The 14918-nt window shown below is 29.2% G+C and overlaps 2 protein-coding genes across 2 annotated transcripts in view; both read left to right on the forward strand.

The window, feature by feature from the left end:
• LOC119673288 (lipase member I-like) overlaps positions 1-1253 on the forward strand; it is a gene marked incomplete in the record, with an annotated part of 638721 nt that extends 637468 nt beyond the window's left edge. The window contains 4 exon segments of the mRNA XM_038084552.1: positions 49-184; positions 250-578; positions 645-870; positions 1049-1253. Coding sequence (XP_037940480.1) covers positions 49-184; positions 250-578; positions 645-870; positions 1049-1229 — 872 coding nt within the window.
• A 3925-nt stretch (positions 1254-5178) lies between these two features.
• LOC119673292 (lipase member H-A-like) lies at positions 5179-8329 on the forward strand. Its single transcript, XM_038084558.1, has 6 exons — positions 5179-5282; positions 5409-5542; positions 6477-6612; positions 6679-7007; positions 7504-7729; positions 8072-8329. The coding sequence occupies exons 1-6, from the start codon at positions 5197-5199 to the stop codon at positions 8145-8147; spliced, it is 987 nt and encodes a 328-aa protein (XP_037940486.1). The 5' UTR covers positions 5179-5196; the 3' UTR covers positions 8148-8329.
• Positions 8330-14918: the final 6589 nt, after the last annotated feature.

Raw genomic sequence — 14918 nt, forward strand, 5'->3', positions numbered from 1 at the left:
ACTAAAAGTAAGAAGACAAATAATTATAAAACATAAATTATTTTTCAGTTTATTTGGCTCAAGGAGCTGCAAATATATTCATAGCAGACTGGCAGTACTTAGCAAACTTGGATTATCGCGATTCTCGTCGTGTCGTCTCTAAAGTATCTATGCATTTCGCAGAGGCTTTATATGAATTTTTTAGGTATAAAAATAAAGAAATGATAAAAATTAATAATAATAATTTTACTGAATTTAATTTTATTATAGTAAACACGAAATTGACTATAATGAAGTGCATATAATTGGCCACAGTTTGGGTGCGCATATAGCAGGAAACATTGGAAGATTTTTCAATGGAAGTTTTGGTCGTGTTACTGGCTTAGATCCCGCATTACCGCTTTTTACACCTTTTTCTTTGGATGGTTTGAGATCAACTGATGCACAATTTGTTGATGTGATTCATACTGATTTTCCTGTATATGGGGATTTAACACCTCGTGGGACAGTAGATTTTTATCCCAATTTTGGTTATACACAACAGAAGGGTTGTAACGATATGGATTTATTAACCACCAGTAAAATTCTATTGGAAGCATGTAAGTGTATATTACTCTAGCGATTTACATTTTTGATGATTTAAATGGGAACTGATCATGTTACAGTTGGTTGTAGTCACAGTCGTGCTGTTGTTTTATATGCCGAGTCTGTAGAAATGCCTAAGAATTTTCCTGCACTTCCTTGCCCTCTCAGTAGCATACAACTTCGTAATCTATACCTTTGCTTAGTGAGGGTGTCACTAAACGACAAGAATTTGTCAAATTTAGGTAATGCTATTAGTGAAATGGATGAAACTCAAGTTGTTTATATGGGAGAAGAAGTTTCAAGAAGGTAAATTATATGTATATATTATATTGTAAAAGTAATGGTTTAGTTATTTCAATGAAGGAAAACAAAATCTTTCTTCATTTTGTCGAAACATGTTTTCTATATATTTTAATAATAATATATTTTGTAGATTATATATATATATTTAAACTATTTATGTAATAAAATTATCTTTTTTCAGCGCTACTGGTTATTATTATCTCGAAACTAATGATGCACCCCCTTACGGTATGGGCACACATACAAAATTTTCTGAAGACTCACAAGGTGCTTGGTTCATGCCGCCACTAATTAATTTTGGTTTCAATAGTAACAAATCAATTGAAATGCTGCCAAAACTTCCCAATATAGTTAATACATGAACCAAAAGAATAAATTGCACTGAAAAGTTATTGTATCATGTTATAATTTTTTACACTGAAAAAATTTTATTTAAAAAAAATTAATTTGTATATAATATATATTAATATATATATAAGAAAGTTAGATATATATACAGTGTTGTGCATAACAAAAGCAACCAAAATTTGCCCCTCAAATAAATAAGTTTTTTGTCTACTTTTTACTTTTCATTCAAAAATCTAAATACACAGTTTTATTTGTTATTGTATTAGCTATTATAAAAAAACAACAAAATCTACAATTCTTCATAACGGGTTAAATAATTCACAAAAATAATGAGATATTGCGAAAAGCGGCTGTGCAGAACAATAGCAACTTTATTTATTATATTAAATTTTTGTATTATTTTTCTAAATTTTGTATAAAGCCCTTTGCTTTTTATTACTTGGGCACTTCTACGGGTCATAGGTGATATTAAATTGTTAATAAAACTATTTGGAATTTTATATCATTCAACTTTCATGACCTCAAACATTTGGAAACTTTTCGACCCCCAAAGCGACGTTTGAGAATACCAAAATGTTCTCAATTGAATTAAAATCAGGTGTTTGGGCTGGCTAATCTAAAATTGGAATTCCATTTTTCAAAATCCATTCTCTTATCAGCTTTATGGTGTGTTTTGGGTCGTTATCGTACTGATATACCCGTCGGAGTGACATTTCTCATCCGCCATGGGGTACCATATGGCTTTCTAAAATTTTTTTGTACACATGTTGGGCTATTATTTGATGAATTTCATGAAAAGATCTTAGTCTAAATCCTGAAAAGAACGCTCAAATTATTACTGACACACGCCCATGCTTCACAGTCGCTTGGCAGTTACGCGGATACAAACGTTTTTCTTTTTCGCGACGTACTGTGCACATCCCATCAGAATTAAAGATGTTAAATTTTGATTTATTGCTGAAAAAAATTATTTTCCATTTAGTAAGAGTCCAATTTAAGTGATTCCACGCGAAATTTGATCTAAATGAAGTATATTAATATTAATTAAAAAGCAAAACAAAAATCTGCCTCTTTTGCTAATGCTTTTTAGTCAACATTGGTTTTTTGACTGGTCTGTAACTTTTGAAACCGGCTTCGAGAGTAAGCCTGCGTACAGTACTAGAGTCAACACCTTGTTTAAGCTCGGCTACGACCTTTTTCAACGACACGAATGGTTGTTTTTTTTGTAATTCTTATGATGTTTCGATCAATTCTACAAGTAATCTTAAGAGAGGCTTCACCCAAATAAACCGTTTTAACGGTATTTTGTCCAATTATATTTTTTTATAAGCTACGAAACAATAAACTAATTAATTTTAAATATTTTGGCTATTTCATTTGAGCACTGCCATTTAAATATTTTTCAATTCTTGCTTCTTTAAACTTCAAAGTATACGTGTCACGAGCCATGATAAAAACGTACTTCCATTACCTGATTTAATATTGAACTATTCTGTGTTTATGTTCTAATTTGTTTAAAAACATAAATCACAGCATAAAAATGCAAAAAATCAAAAAAATATCTTGCTAGAATGCACTTTGGTCATAGATCTATCATTGATCTTGTCTCAGTTGCTATTGTTCTGCACAGCCGCATTTCGCACTATTTTATTATTTGTGTGAATTAATTAACCCGTTATGAAGAATTGTAGATTTTGTTGTTTTTTTATAATAGCTAATACAATAACAAATAAAACTGTGTATTTAGATTTTTGAATGAAAAGTAAAAAGTAGACAAAAAACTTATTTATTGGATGGGCAAATTTTGGTTGCTTTTGTTATGCACAACACTGTATGTAATAGGGAAATGATAAAATATCAATGTATTTATATAACTTTATTACAAGCATAGAAATTCTGTTAATGAAATATATATATAACTATTTAAATATATAAACATATACATATCTACACATGTATATACTATGTTTTGTTTTGTTTTAATTTTGAAAAAATATATTATACAGTGAATTAATAAGTAAATCATTTGTCGTCCATATCAACTCTTTTGATAATCCTCATTACCTACTCTCTTATGTCTTAAATGTCGATAAAAGACCTGAACTTTGATTTCGTTGAAGTTACATATTCTTCGCCCATGGTTAAGTCAGATATCTAAAATATAATCTGTCGGCTAAATAATAATATATTTTTTGTATAAAACCGTCTTTTTGCTGAAAACAATACATTTTACGACAGCTGCCATCCGGATTTGATTATTAAATTTGTAAACTCATTTAATCTGATTACTGATTAAGTATGTCAAAGAGGTTTTGAAATTAGTATATATAAATAGTAGTATGCAGCATAATACTGATTCTTCATGGTATACGAGTATGGATCGTTACTTATTTAGAAGCTTTCAACTAGGTTGAATATTAAGAACTGTTAAGACTGTTTCTAAAAGATAATAACCGTATAAAACATTAATACCAACATTAGATAAATGGGCGGGCAGATGACTTCTTATGCTGTCAAAGCCATCTCTTGAGAGGCATAACAAAAGATATAAGTGGTTTTTTTTTCGATTTTTTGGAATTAGTGAAATGTATTGGATCAGGCAAAAGGCCTTTGATGTTTTTATTGTTAAATTAAAAAAAATGGTAATATATAAATATTTGGAATTTACATCTAAGATTATGGAATATGATCTTATGGAATTATTGAATAAACTTTTATTATAGTCTTGCCTTGTCTTTAAATCATTTCTAAATCATTAGTTAGATCTCTAGATCTATAAATATGTTAGTCATTCTAACAGTTATTAGAAAATTTGTTTTATCCGGCTTACTAAATGAGACAATCGCGGTACCATATATTGTAATGCCACTAATTGTAGGGCCGGAACCATTTTGTGGCTTGGGAGTTGATACTTTTTTTTCACTTATTCGAAAAGGATACGAGAAACAGAGATGGCTATAATCGGATAATATATTAGAGCTATTTAATATCTTTAATAAGAATTAAGGATACTTTCAATGCCTGTAATTGAGTGATTGAATTCTTAATAATAATTCTGAAATTTTTGAAAATGTAATAGTAAATGAAAACAATAATTATAAGCATTTATAATATGCCTATAAGATCCTTTTAAAATTACTTAAATTCTATAAGCAATATCGTGGTCTAATAACTGAAAACAAATCGTTTAAGGAACTAATAATATAATATTGATCGAACATTATATTTATTATGATTAAAGCAAACTTTATTCAAATTCTTTATAAATTATCCTAAAATATCCTATCTTCGTTGTAGATATAGCTCGGTCTACAGCCTTCGAAGAAAATACACCCAAGCGTCTGTTGGGTCATAGTCCAGAGTTAACTATATCCACTCTTCAAGGCACTCCACAAAATTTCCAACATAAAAATGTGTTCAGTTGATTGTAAAATATCCAACGCTCCACAAATCAGTTATGAGGAATCTAATCACCTTTCATTTTACCTATCTATCTATATTGTAAATATTTCATGGGTTGCAGTTTTATAATCCATATCATATGTTTTCTGTGGACTTTTAAAAGGTGTAGAAGAGAACACCTCTTCAGCTATCATTATATTGATTTAATATATTGTGTAGTGATATCTTTGAAATCAATACTGCTTGATATGAAATGAATACTGTTGTCATTATTTTATATTCTAAAATGAGTGAAATATATTTAAGGAAATAATTATGTAGTCATATGTAGAACTCAAAACTTTCCTATATATTTGAGAAAATACTTCAAGCACATATTATCTAATATGATAAGTGTGCGTAATTGTGATTGGAGTAAATATAATTTAACCAACACGCAAACTGCTTCAGGTATTTGCATTAAGATAAAATTTATATTTAAATTCAGTTAGTTTTCCGGAGAATCTCATTGATTAACAACATTTTATCTTGAACTTAAAACAGAAGTATACAATGGAAAAATTAATAAAGCTTTTATTTATGTTCTATATAATATTTTGTGTGATTAATGGACATAAGTTGCAGGAAACTCTCTTATCTACAGCAAACATTTATTACCAAAGACCGTAAGTAATTCTTAGAAAATTGAACTATGAAATTATTACATATAAAAATAAATATATTATATTCTTTTTAAAATTTGGTTATCTATATGCATAATGTTTTTAAAGTCTAATTTTTAACTCTAATAGATCCAGTCTGGGAGCTCCATCTGAGTTAAGATTGGATGAAGTGGAGAGTTTGCTTTCGAAACAGAATTTCAAAATTATTGTACATGGATTTTTGGGATCACGTAGTCATAGTTCAATAAAGCCTTTAGCGAATGGTAAGTATAAGATCATCTGAATGAATAAAAAGACCTATATTTTCGGGGAAAAAATCAATAATTTTTTGTTCTTTAAGTAGCAGAGACCTAAAGTTAACTGTGTTTTAAAGATAATTGATTGAACATTTTATACATAGTTTAAACAATTGAAATTGATTATACTTAAGTACCAATATTAACAGTTAATTTGAAATGAGTTTTCCGAGTTATTTATAGAAAATGTATATTTTTTATTTTTGATTTGCGTTTAACATTATCACAACATAATCAAATTTTTAAGAATACTTCATTAAATTTAAAAGTTTCGAGTCTTAAAAAAAATTTAATATAAAATCCTAATCTGAAAGAAACATTTTTGAGGTATAATTTAAAAAAAATAATTTTTTTAAAACTATATAATTACTAATATTTTTGTTAAAATTAAAGGACAAGTCATTTCTCTGCCGTTTCTTTACCATGGCTTCAGATAAGGCTACTTAAATATTAGTCTAAAATACAACTTCTTGAAGTTTTATGGAACCTAGGATATACCTAGGAATAAAATTTCTTAATATATTTTTCATTAGCATTTTCTGAAGTTCATATTTTATTTTGTGGTGTCAAAAAAAAAAATTCAGCCACATCGGAGGTGTTTAGGGCAAAATCTATTTGCAGAAAATGACCCATATGCCTACTAAGTGCTTATTGAAGTGATTATTTCAAATTATTTTTGTGTTTGCGTAAAACCTAAAATATCATCACTTAGATTTAATAAAATTAAATCTTAATATATTACATTATATTATAATAAAATTTAGTTTTAATGGAAGAATACTATTTCATAGCTTAGTTGAGATATGCTCTTGCATTCTATTTAAGTAGTGTTTAGTATAATGATTTTATTAATTTAATTTTTTAGAAATTAAATATGTTTCAAATGGACACTTTTTTTCAGCTTATTTGGCTCAAGGAGTAGCAAATGTATTTATAGCGGACTGGCAGGATTTGGCAAATTTGGATTATCACAATTCCCGCCGTGCCATCTCTAAAGTCGCCAAACACTTTGCAGAGGCTTTGTATGAATTTCTGAAGTACAAAATTATATATGACAATAATAAAAATAATAAATTATTTCACTAAATTGAATTTTATTGCAGCAAACACGAAATTGAGTATAATCAAGTACACATAATTGGCCACAGTTTGGGTGCGCATATAGCAGGCAATATTGGAAGATTCTTCAATGGAAGTTTAGGTCGTATTACTGGCTTAGATCCTGCATTACCACTTTTCACACCTATTTCTTTGGATGGATTAAGATCGAATGATGCACAATTTGTTGATGTGATACATACTGATTTTCCGATTTTTGGAGACTTAACACCTCGTGGTACAGTAGATTTTTATCCCAATTTTGGTTATACACAACAAAAGGGTTGTGGCGATGTGGATTTATTAGCTGCCAGCAAACTTTTATTGGAAGGATGTAAGTGTGTAATTTTTTTTAAGAGCTTGAAGTTTTGGTTTGAAATAAACTCAACCAAAGTTTTAGAGTACCAAAGAAATTATATCAGACATTGGAAGTATGTTAATTATAAAGTTGACTTGCTCCATATACGCTTTATATGAATAGTTTTATTCTAAATTTGTAATTTACATAAACACTTTAGTGTTCATGATACCATTTGTGCTGTGCACATTAATAATTTTCCTATACAAAACAATATCATTCTTGATACAAATTTAATGTTGGTTTCTGGTACATAGTATTTGCATTTGCATTGTGACTTCTTGTTTTCTCGTTGCTCGTGGACTCAACTCCACTCAAATGTATAAATTATGTTATGAAAAGTGACTAAGTTATAAAAATATTTTGAAAACAAACAATTCAAAGTATCGATTGGCTTGTAAGTTTCTGCAGAAAACCTCTTTATTAGCATTTTTAATGTGAAATTATTGTATGGGAACTGGTTATTTTACAGATAGCTGCAGCCACAATCGTGCCGTCGTATTATATGCCGAGTCCATAGAATTGCCTAAAAATTTTCCTGCACTTCCTTGCCCACTCAGTAGTATACAGTTTCGTAACCTTGATGTTTGCTTAGCGAAATTATGGCAAAACGATTTAAATTTAACAAGTTTGGTTGAAGCTATCAGCAAAATGGATGAAACTCAAGTTGTTTATATGGGAGAAGAAGTTTCAAGAAGGTAAATTATATGCACATGAGTATTTATTATATTAATTTATAACTTATATTATGTTTATGTGCGCCCAGTAATTAATATAAAACAAAAACTTTTTATATATATTATGTTTCTATTATATTACGTTATAATGGTTACTAATAAATCCTGTATTTTACATTACATCGGATATAATATTCATATAATATTTTACAGATATACTATCTATAAGATTATAGTATATTATTAATTATATTATATTATTAATATTTATAATTATAAAATTACAGATTATACGTGTGTATTTGGATATATTATATATTATAATATATTATTTAATTTTTTTTTATTTCTAATTTTTTCCAGGGCTACTGGTTATTTTTATCTGGAAACGTACGATGTGCCACCTTACGGCATGGGCATAAATACAAAGTTTTCTTAAAACCTCGCAAGATGTCACTTTAATTTAGTGTGCAGTTTATTTGGTTCGTGACGCCACTAGTTAATTTTGGTATCAGTGATGCCAACTCCAACAACGTCACTAAACAATTATCTTATAGTCAATACACGAACCAAAATAACTAATTTTGTTAAAAATTTATTAACAAATAAAAAATATCGAAAGAAAAGTAATAAAATATTTATTTTTTTGTTTCTTTAATAACTGATATTTTATTAATTTTTATATTTTTTTTTCTTTTTATACTTTATTAGTGTTTGAAAATTATTGGAAGTAAAAAATTATTATATTGAAAGTCGTGTACAGAATAGTGAGATGATAGTATATTATTAATACGTTGCTTATATTACTATTGAGAGGAAAATCCGTTATATTGTTTATGGACGTCTTTTATATGATATAAAGTCATATGACAGAAACTCATATTAGTTTCGTCTGCTTTGGGACTTGCTTACCAAATTTGCGTATGACTTATTGTTAATCTGTTGGAAGAGATCCATATTCATCTTTAAGTGCAATACTTCATGTCTTTACACAAAATATCGATTTTTAAAAAACTATATTTAGAACCTTTGTTATGCCTATTAGTTCACTGATTTTTATAGTCAAATACCTTATATTTGTCAGACCTAGTCATTGTCTCTATGGCTTAAACCAATATCACGTATTAGGCAGTTGAATTTTATACCATTTGACTAGTTGCAATATTGTATTTTGGATGAGAAATCAAGAATGGAATTATAGTGTCCAAAAAGATAGTTTACTGTTAATACATTGATTATTTTATAAGACCAAGGGTATTTCCTTTTTAGTTTGGACACTGGACTAATGTGGAAGTTGGAAGAATATCCTGAGGTCATCTTTGGCTATATAGATTCCTGCACCCACCTATATTTTCATTTTTGAACCATTTGTGTGGGCATAGTTCGATTTTTTCTTAGTCTCTGCTATTTTGTTATCTTGCACCTACTTATATTTTCATTTGTGAACTGTCCGTGGGGGCATGGTTCGATTTTTTCTTAGTTTCTGCTATTTTGTTATCTTGCACCTACTTATATTTTCATTTGTGAACTGTCCGTGGGGGCATGGTTCGATTTTTTCTTAGTCTCTGCTATTTTATTATCTTGCACCCACTTATATTTTCATTTGTGAACCATCCGTGGGGGCATGGTTCGATTTTTTCTTAGTCTTTGATATTTTGTCATGTAACTGATCTATTATCACTGCAGATAGCCATTGAACAATGTAAAAAACATTTATAAAATTGCACAGAAACTGTGAACGCAACTGTCATCTTGCCATCTTATTACTAAAATATGATGTGCTGATCATATCTACAATTTCGTTGATACTTAATTTTTCATTTGACTTCTTAAACAATATCATTCATCGCTAAAATTGACTCTCCTCATACCATATATCCAGCTTTTATCGTTTTGGGCAGCCACAGAATGTATTTTTATTGTGAAAACTTGCTCCAAAAATGTTTTTTTTTGTGTCTAGTCTTCTACAGTAATAAGGTTTATTTTTTGCTTGAACAAGTTCATTTACTTCGGTTGAACTTATATAATCATCAGTTCTTGTTATTACCCAATACGACTATCAATGTTTTTGAAAAGTAAAATAAAAGATAATGGTAATATAGATATATGATGTCATCAGAATGGTACCACAATCCATATTTGGTTATATAGTTCAAGTAGGATCTTTCGCACAGGATCTTTCGATCAATCCGCAGACTCTAGCTGTTTTGAAAGTGAACATCTGTGAAGTTGCGATTGAGCTAATGCCCTATCTAGTTAGCTTTCCACAGTTTTTCACACCTTATAGCAAAATCTAAATAGTGTCCAAAAAAAATATGAAATGTATTTCGTTTCAAATCACTTTCGAAATGAAACATATATAGAATAAGACTATATATCTCTGATAACTTAAAATAATATTTTCTATTCCATATTATTATTATGATATTCAGAAGTCTGAGTTGATGAATCAGCACCTTTACTCTATTTTATCTGTGGACAGTTTTAAGTCACACTAAGAATAACTGAATACGGGACTTTATAATATGATGGATCTGATGTCTTTGTATCTGCCTGTGTTTATCAAATTTCGCTGTATTTTTAGGATGCTGAGAGTTGGATTATATTATATTTTATAACTACTTAGCTATTTAGTTTAATGTACTCTGCTTTGAAGCATTGAAGAAGCAATGCCAATTCTACACACTTAGGTATATGGTAATTACTTGACGAAATATCATATCAATGAGCTAATCCTTTATATTTGACTACTATACCAAATTCATAAATACCTATAGCAGTTTTGGGCTAATAATTTGAAGGAAAAAAATACATAAAAAAATGTTTGAATGATATCACACTTGGCCCAGCAAGAATCTATTAAATGACGAAGTTGGCACTCGGTGTGGTGTTAATAGTTGGCACGTATCTTTCAACTATCAATAAAACAAATTTGTTAAACAAAACAGTTTTTTTTTTGCTGTTAAGGTCAAATGAGTAAGATACTTTATATATAACAAAAAAGAAACGAATTTTGGCATGCTTATAGCATTTAGCATTGGCTCAACTCCATTTAAGCCTATTTTTTAACTTCAAGATTTCAGAGTATGTGGCACGCGTTATAAATCTAACCGAATTGTCTTTGAACATTTTTCTCGAGTGACTATGCGGCTGCGGTGTAAGTTATGTTCACCAACGATTTGAAGTTTATGCCAAGTACATTTTTGTATCTCAACGTTACCATTTAATTTTGTGTAATTTATATCTTTTTGATTAATTATATTTGGTAATGTTTTGTTGGTGTTGTTGTCACTCGTGCTGTTTTCATTGTATTGCAGCGAGGAGAGGTGTCTCTTTGCTTCATTATTTATGACGATGCTGGCTAGAAAATTTATTGTTAGCCTACGCTAACTTACAGGACCACATATGCTTTAAATGCTTTATTTGTTTTTAATGCTAAATTTACTGTAAATAAATATACAGCTCTTTCTTATTAATTTTATATTTTTCATATTTTTGGCATTGTTATGGGTAATTTTTTTTACACCCGCGTACTCGAGCGCAACGTTTTTATTGCGTTTTTTAATTGGTTTTAATTTATGATTTATATAAATGCTCACAAATCAGTTGCAGATACTTGTATGGTAACGTGTGTTAATGATGACTATAGCTTATACTATAAAAAATTAAATACCACTTCGTTTCATCTTTATTAATATTTCTGAAAAATTCCACTAATAAAATTGCGATTAAAAATAAAAATAAACAAAAATAATTCAAGTGCATTTATATAGCTGTAGTTTATGCGTTTTTTCCAATAATTATGGATTGTGCATTTTTGTTAAAATAATAATAATAATTTTATGAAACTGAAGGTTTGAACAACATAAATCAAGTGAAATGTAGTCTCAGTAATTCAACACATGATTCTGCGTTTCAAAGTAAATAGTGTTTAGGTTTAACCCCTGATGTTTGCAGTCAACAATTGAATAAAAATCATATACCTATAATAAAAACCAAATAAATATTTTCAAAGACATGTGATAATAGATATCTGTATTAGATATATGTAGATACATCTATTACATATCTGAAGATATGTAGATGTAGATATTTTCAGAAAAGCCTGTAAGGGCAGCGATAAGTTCCACTTAGCCCTAGTTTACGTTACCGCTCAGTGTCATTAATCTGCTGCTTCAATGGTAAGAAATAATTGTAATTACATGCTGTGACACCTTTGGTTAGGCTCGGTGTTCGCTGTCGGTAAAAAACCGCTTAGTGCTTGCTTAATTCGGCGACCTCTTCAGAAAAGGAGCTATAATATTCCCGAGTTAAGGCATGCTTGTCGTAAAAGCAGACTAAAATCCAATACGCACTACCCGATGCTAATGGAGTATAAATGGCAGTAGCTGTGTTGCACATACTGCATTCGACCGGAGGTGTAAATCCAGTACCTGACCCCGTTGGACACAAAACTTCGGCTGTCCTGACCAATAAAGGCTGGCCACTTTAATGGAATTATTATGGTGGCTATGGTTAAAACATAAAGTTATGCGGGAAGAATGACTTTCATTCGATGTGGTGTTGCATTTTTTAACCGGGTGTCGTGACGCAAAGAACAGCAATGGTGCAAACGTATAGCTTCAACTGGTACTAACGGAATTCTTTGAAATTACAATGGTGCCATTTATCGGCGTAGATTACAATGTGAAAAAACTATGGATTCCGCCACTTTATCTTCCCTTTTCGTGTCAAGGCATAGAATATTCCCGAGATGAGAGGTAATTAAAATCTATTAGTTAGTACAGGTCGTACTGTTTTGGAGTGTAACTAGTTGCAAGTGAGTTTTTAATTCCGGCACATCATTTTACTAAAAGTAGTAAAATGGTAAAATATAAAAGTAAAACAAACTGGAAAAATAGCAAAATCTGGTACCTAAGGTGACACAGGGAAAGTTTTGGCACCTATAAGTTCAATTTCTGTGGAGTTACATTTTCTCAAAGAATGTCCACGGTTTAGATGGGTTTTACCCCACGACAAGAAAGGAATTATATCCAAACACAGAACTTCAATTCGCGTCATGAAAGTTAATCGAATTAAACATTTATCTGTTCATTATCTTGATAAGTGTGTTTAAAATAACATGGTGTTCAGTCCACACGACAGGGAATCACCTAAAACAAGTAGGATTCATGGCACTGTGCCATTTGACCGATTGTTAGATATATCATATTTTATAGAGAATATGTGCTTATAAGGTCGAGTCATTCTATTGCCGCTGCATGCAGTAGGTTTTTATCGCTCAAGTGTAAATGGCGGCACTAAATGTTTTTTAATATTATAGTTATAATTTTTTTCACCATTAAGTTCCATTTTATACAATATTTCATCTATTTATTCTATTTATTTTATTTATACATATATTTATTCTATTTATCTATTTTAAGCTTATAAAAATTTAATTTTTTAATTTAAATGAATTCTATTAATTAAAAAACCATTTCCACACATTTTTTGTGTGAGTTATCCCAAAATAAATGAAAATAATAAAAAATTAACTACAATACTCTAAGGGTTATTGATATACCAAATCCTATAAAAGAGAAAAGGTGACCAAATCAATCAAAGAGGCACTTAAATTGATAACAGACAACACAATGGCTGCTGCAGAAGAAGAACATGAGAATTCAACATTGAGAGTTGATCTTCCATGAAGACAGTAGCCTAAATGGAAAAGCGTGACATTCTCAGTGATTCTGATCGTTTGAAAAATAAAGAGATACATACATCATTAATCATGAATAAAAATGATAGAACTATGGATGATAAATAAAAAAAAAATTATAATGAATAAATTAATTTAATTTAGCAGCGAATAAAATTTAACACTATAATGACTAGATTAAAAGTATCATATGGTATTGAAAAAATAAAATTTTTTATTATTCTAATGTGTTATTTTGTTAAGCCACATATTCAAATGCCATCTTACTAAGAAGATTTCAAATTCCTTCAATTTATAATTCACATTTTGCAGTTTTTGAATTTTTGCATAGTTCATACTTCATTTTTATGGAGTGGCCACCATAATTGGTTGGGTTAAATGTACAGCGACACACATAAATACTTTCATATAAAAAAGTAATATTTTATAAAAATCTAATCTTTTTCAAATATGCAAATCAATTAGTTAGTGTCAATATGCCCGTAGCGCCTTGCATTTATCTGCACATGACATTTAAACAATTCGCAATGATTAAAGGAATGAAAAAATGTCAAATTAAAATTGAAATACAAACTCGTAAGTTACAGAAACCGTTTTTCTGTCAGGTGCAACCAACTGAAGTCACATAAAATACAAAAATGGGTGGTTTCAGAAATTCAAGTGAAAATATTCATACTTAAAATATGCGCTCAATATTATGGTATAAATGATTGTACAGATAATTGCAATTGTAAGAAATGCTAGGATGGACTAACGAAATTATGCATGGCATGAACTTATTTTTATGTAAAAGAACCTATGACCTCACGATATCAATTTATACAATAATTTAAATTTAGTCAGGTATGGGAAGTTGGTTGTTTTTTAAAACATCACAACATTTATAAAGATAGTTTTATGTTACAGTCGGTTAAATGCTTTTTGAAGTACTTATGATATATTTAAACTAACTGTAATGGAAAAATATATATAATAAATAGTAGATATACGTATGTATGTAGTGTTGTATTATCCGATTGATTGATCAAAATTCTTACCAATACTTCTTATATCGTAGACCGATGACTTTGTGCCATCGCAGAACCTTCAAGCAAAAATAGTTGACGTAAACTGACATTAAATTTTAGTAACATTCTATAGAGGTACTACCAATTCACATAAATAAATTGTGGGGTGTCGTTTACGTGAGTGTTTCTAATTAATAAGTTTTAACACTTTTTATGGATCTATTTTATAATGTCTCATTCCTTCTTCCATGCATATAATAACAATATTTTTCTTAAGTCCCTAAGAGAGATATTGACTCTACAATATTTTTCTTTTGTAGTATTCTGGTGTACAATACTTGGATAAGTTAAAAATAAATTTTAATTCCTGTTCAACCTAAATTTAACCTACCAAATTATATTAAGAGTTTATTAAATTTGATTTTAACGTTAATATAGCCACAGTGACTAACAGTAAAAATTCTTTTTATATTATTTTAATTAATTGAATTTTTGGCTA

Source organism: Teleopsis dalmanni, chromosome 1 (genome assembly GCF_002237135.1).
Source record: "Teleopsis dalmanni isolate 2A chromosome 1, ASM223713v2, whole genome shotgun sequence".
Classification (NCBI taxonomy): Eukaryota; Metazoa; Arthropoda; class Insecta; order Diptera; family Diopsidae; genus Teleopsis; species Teleopsis dalmanni.

Coding starts and splice junctions, on each gene's coding strand:
- LOC119673292 (XM_038084558.1), top strand. CDS start 5,197: ATGTTCTATATAATATTTTGTGTGATTAATGGACATAAGTTGCAGGAA. Junction 5,543..6,476: donor AATAAAGCCTTTAGCGAATG/GTAAGTATAAGA, acceptor ACTTTTTTTCAG/CTTATTTGGCTCAAGGAGTA. Junction 7,730..8,071: donor GGAGAAGAAGTTTCAAGAAG/GTAAATTATATG, acceptor AATTTTTTCCAG/GGCTACTGGTTATTTTTATC.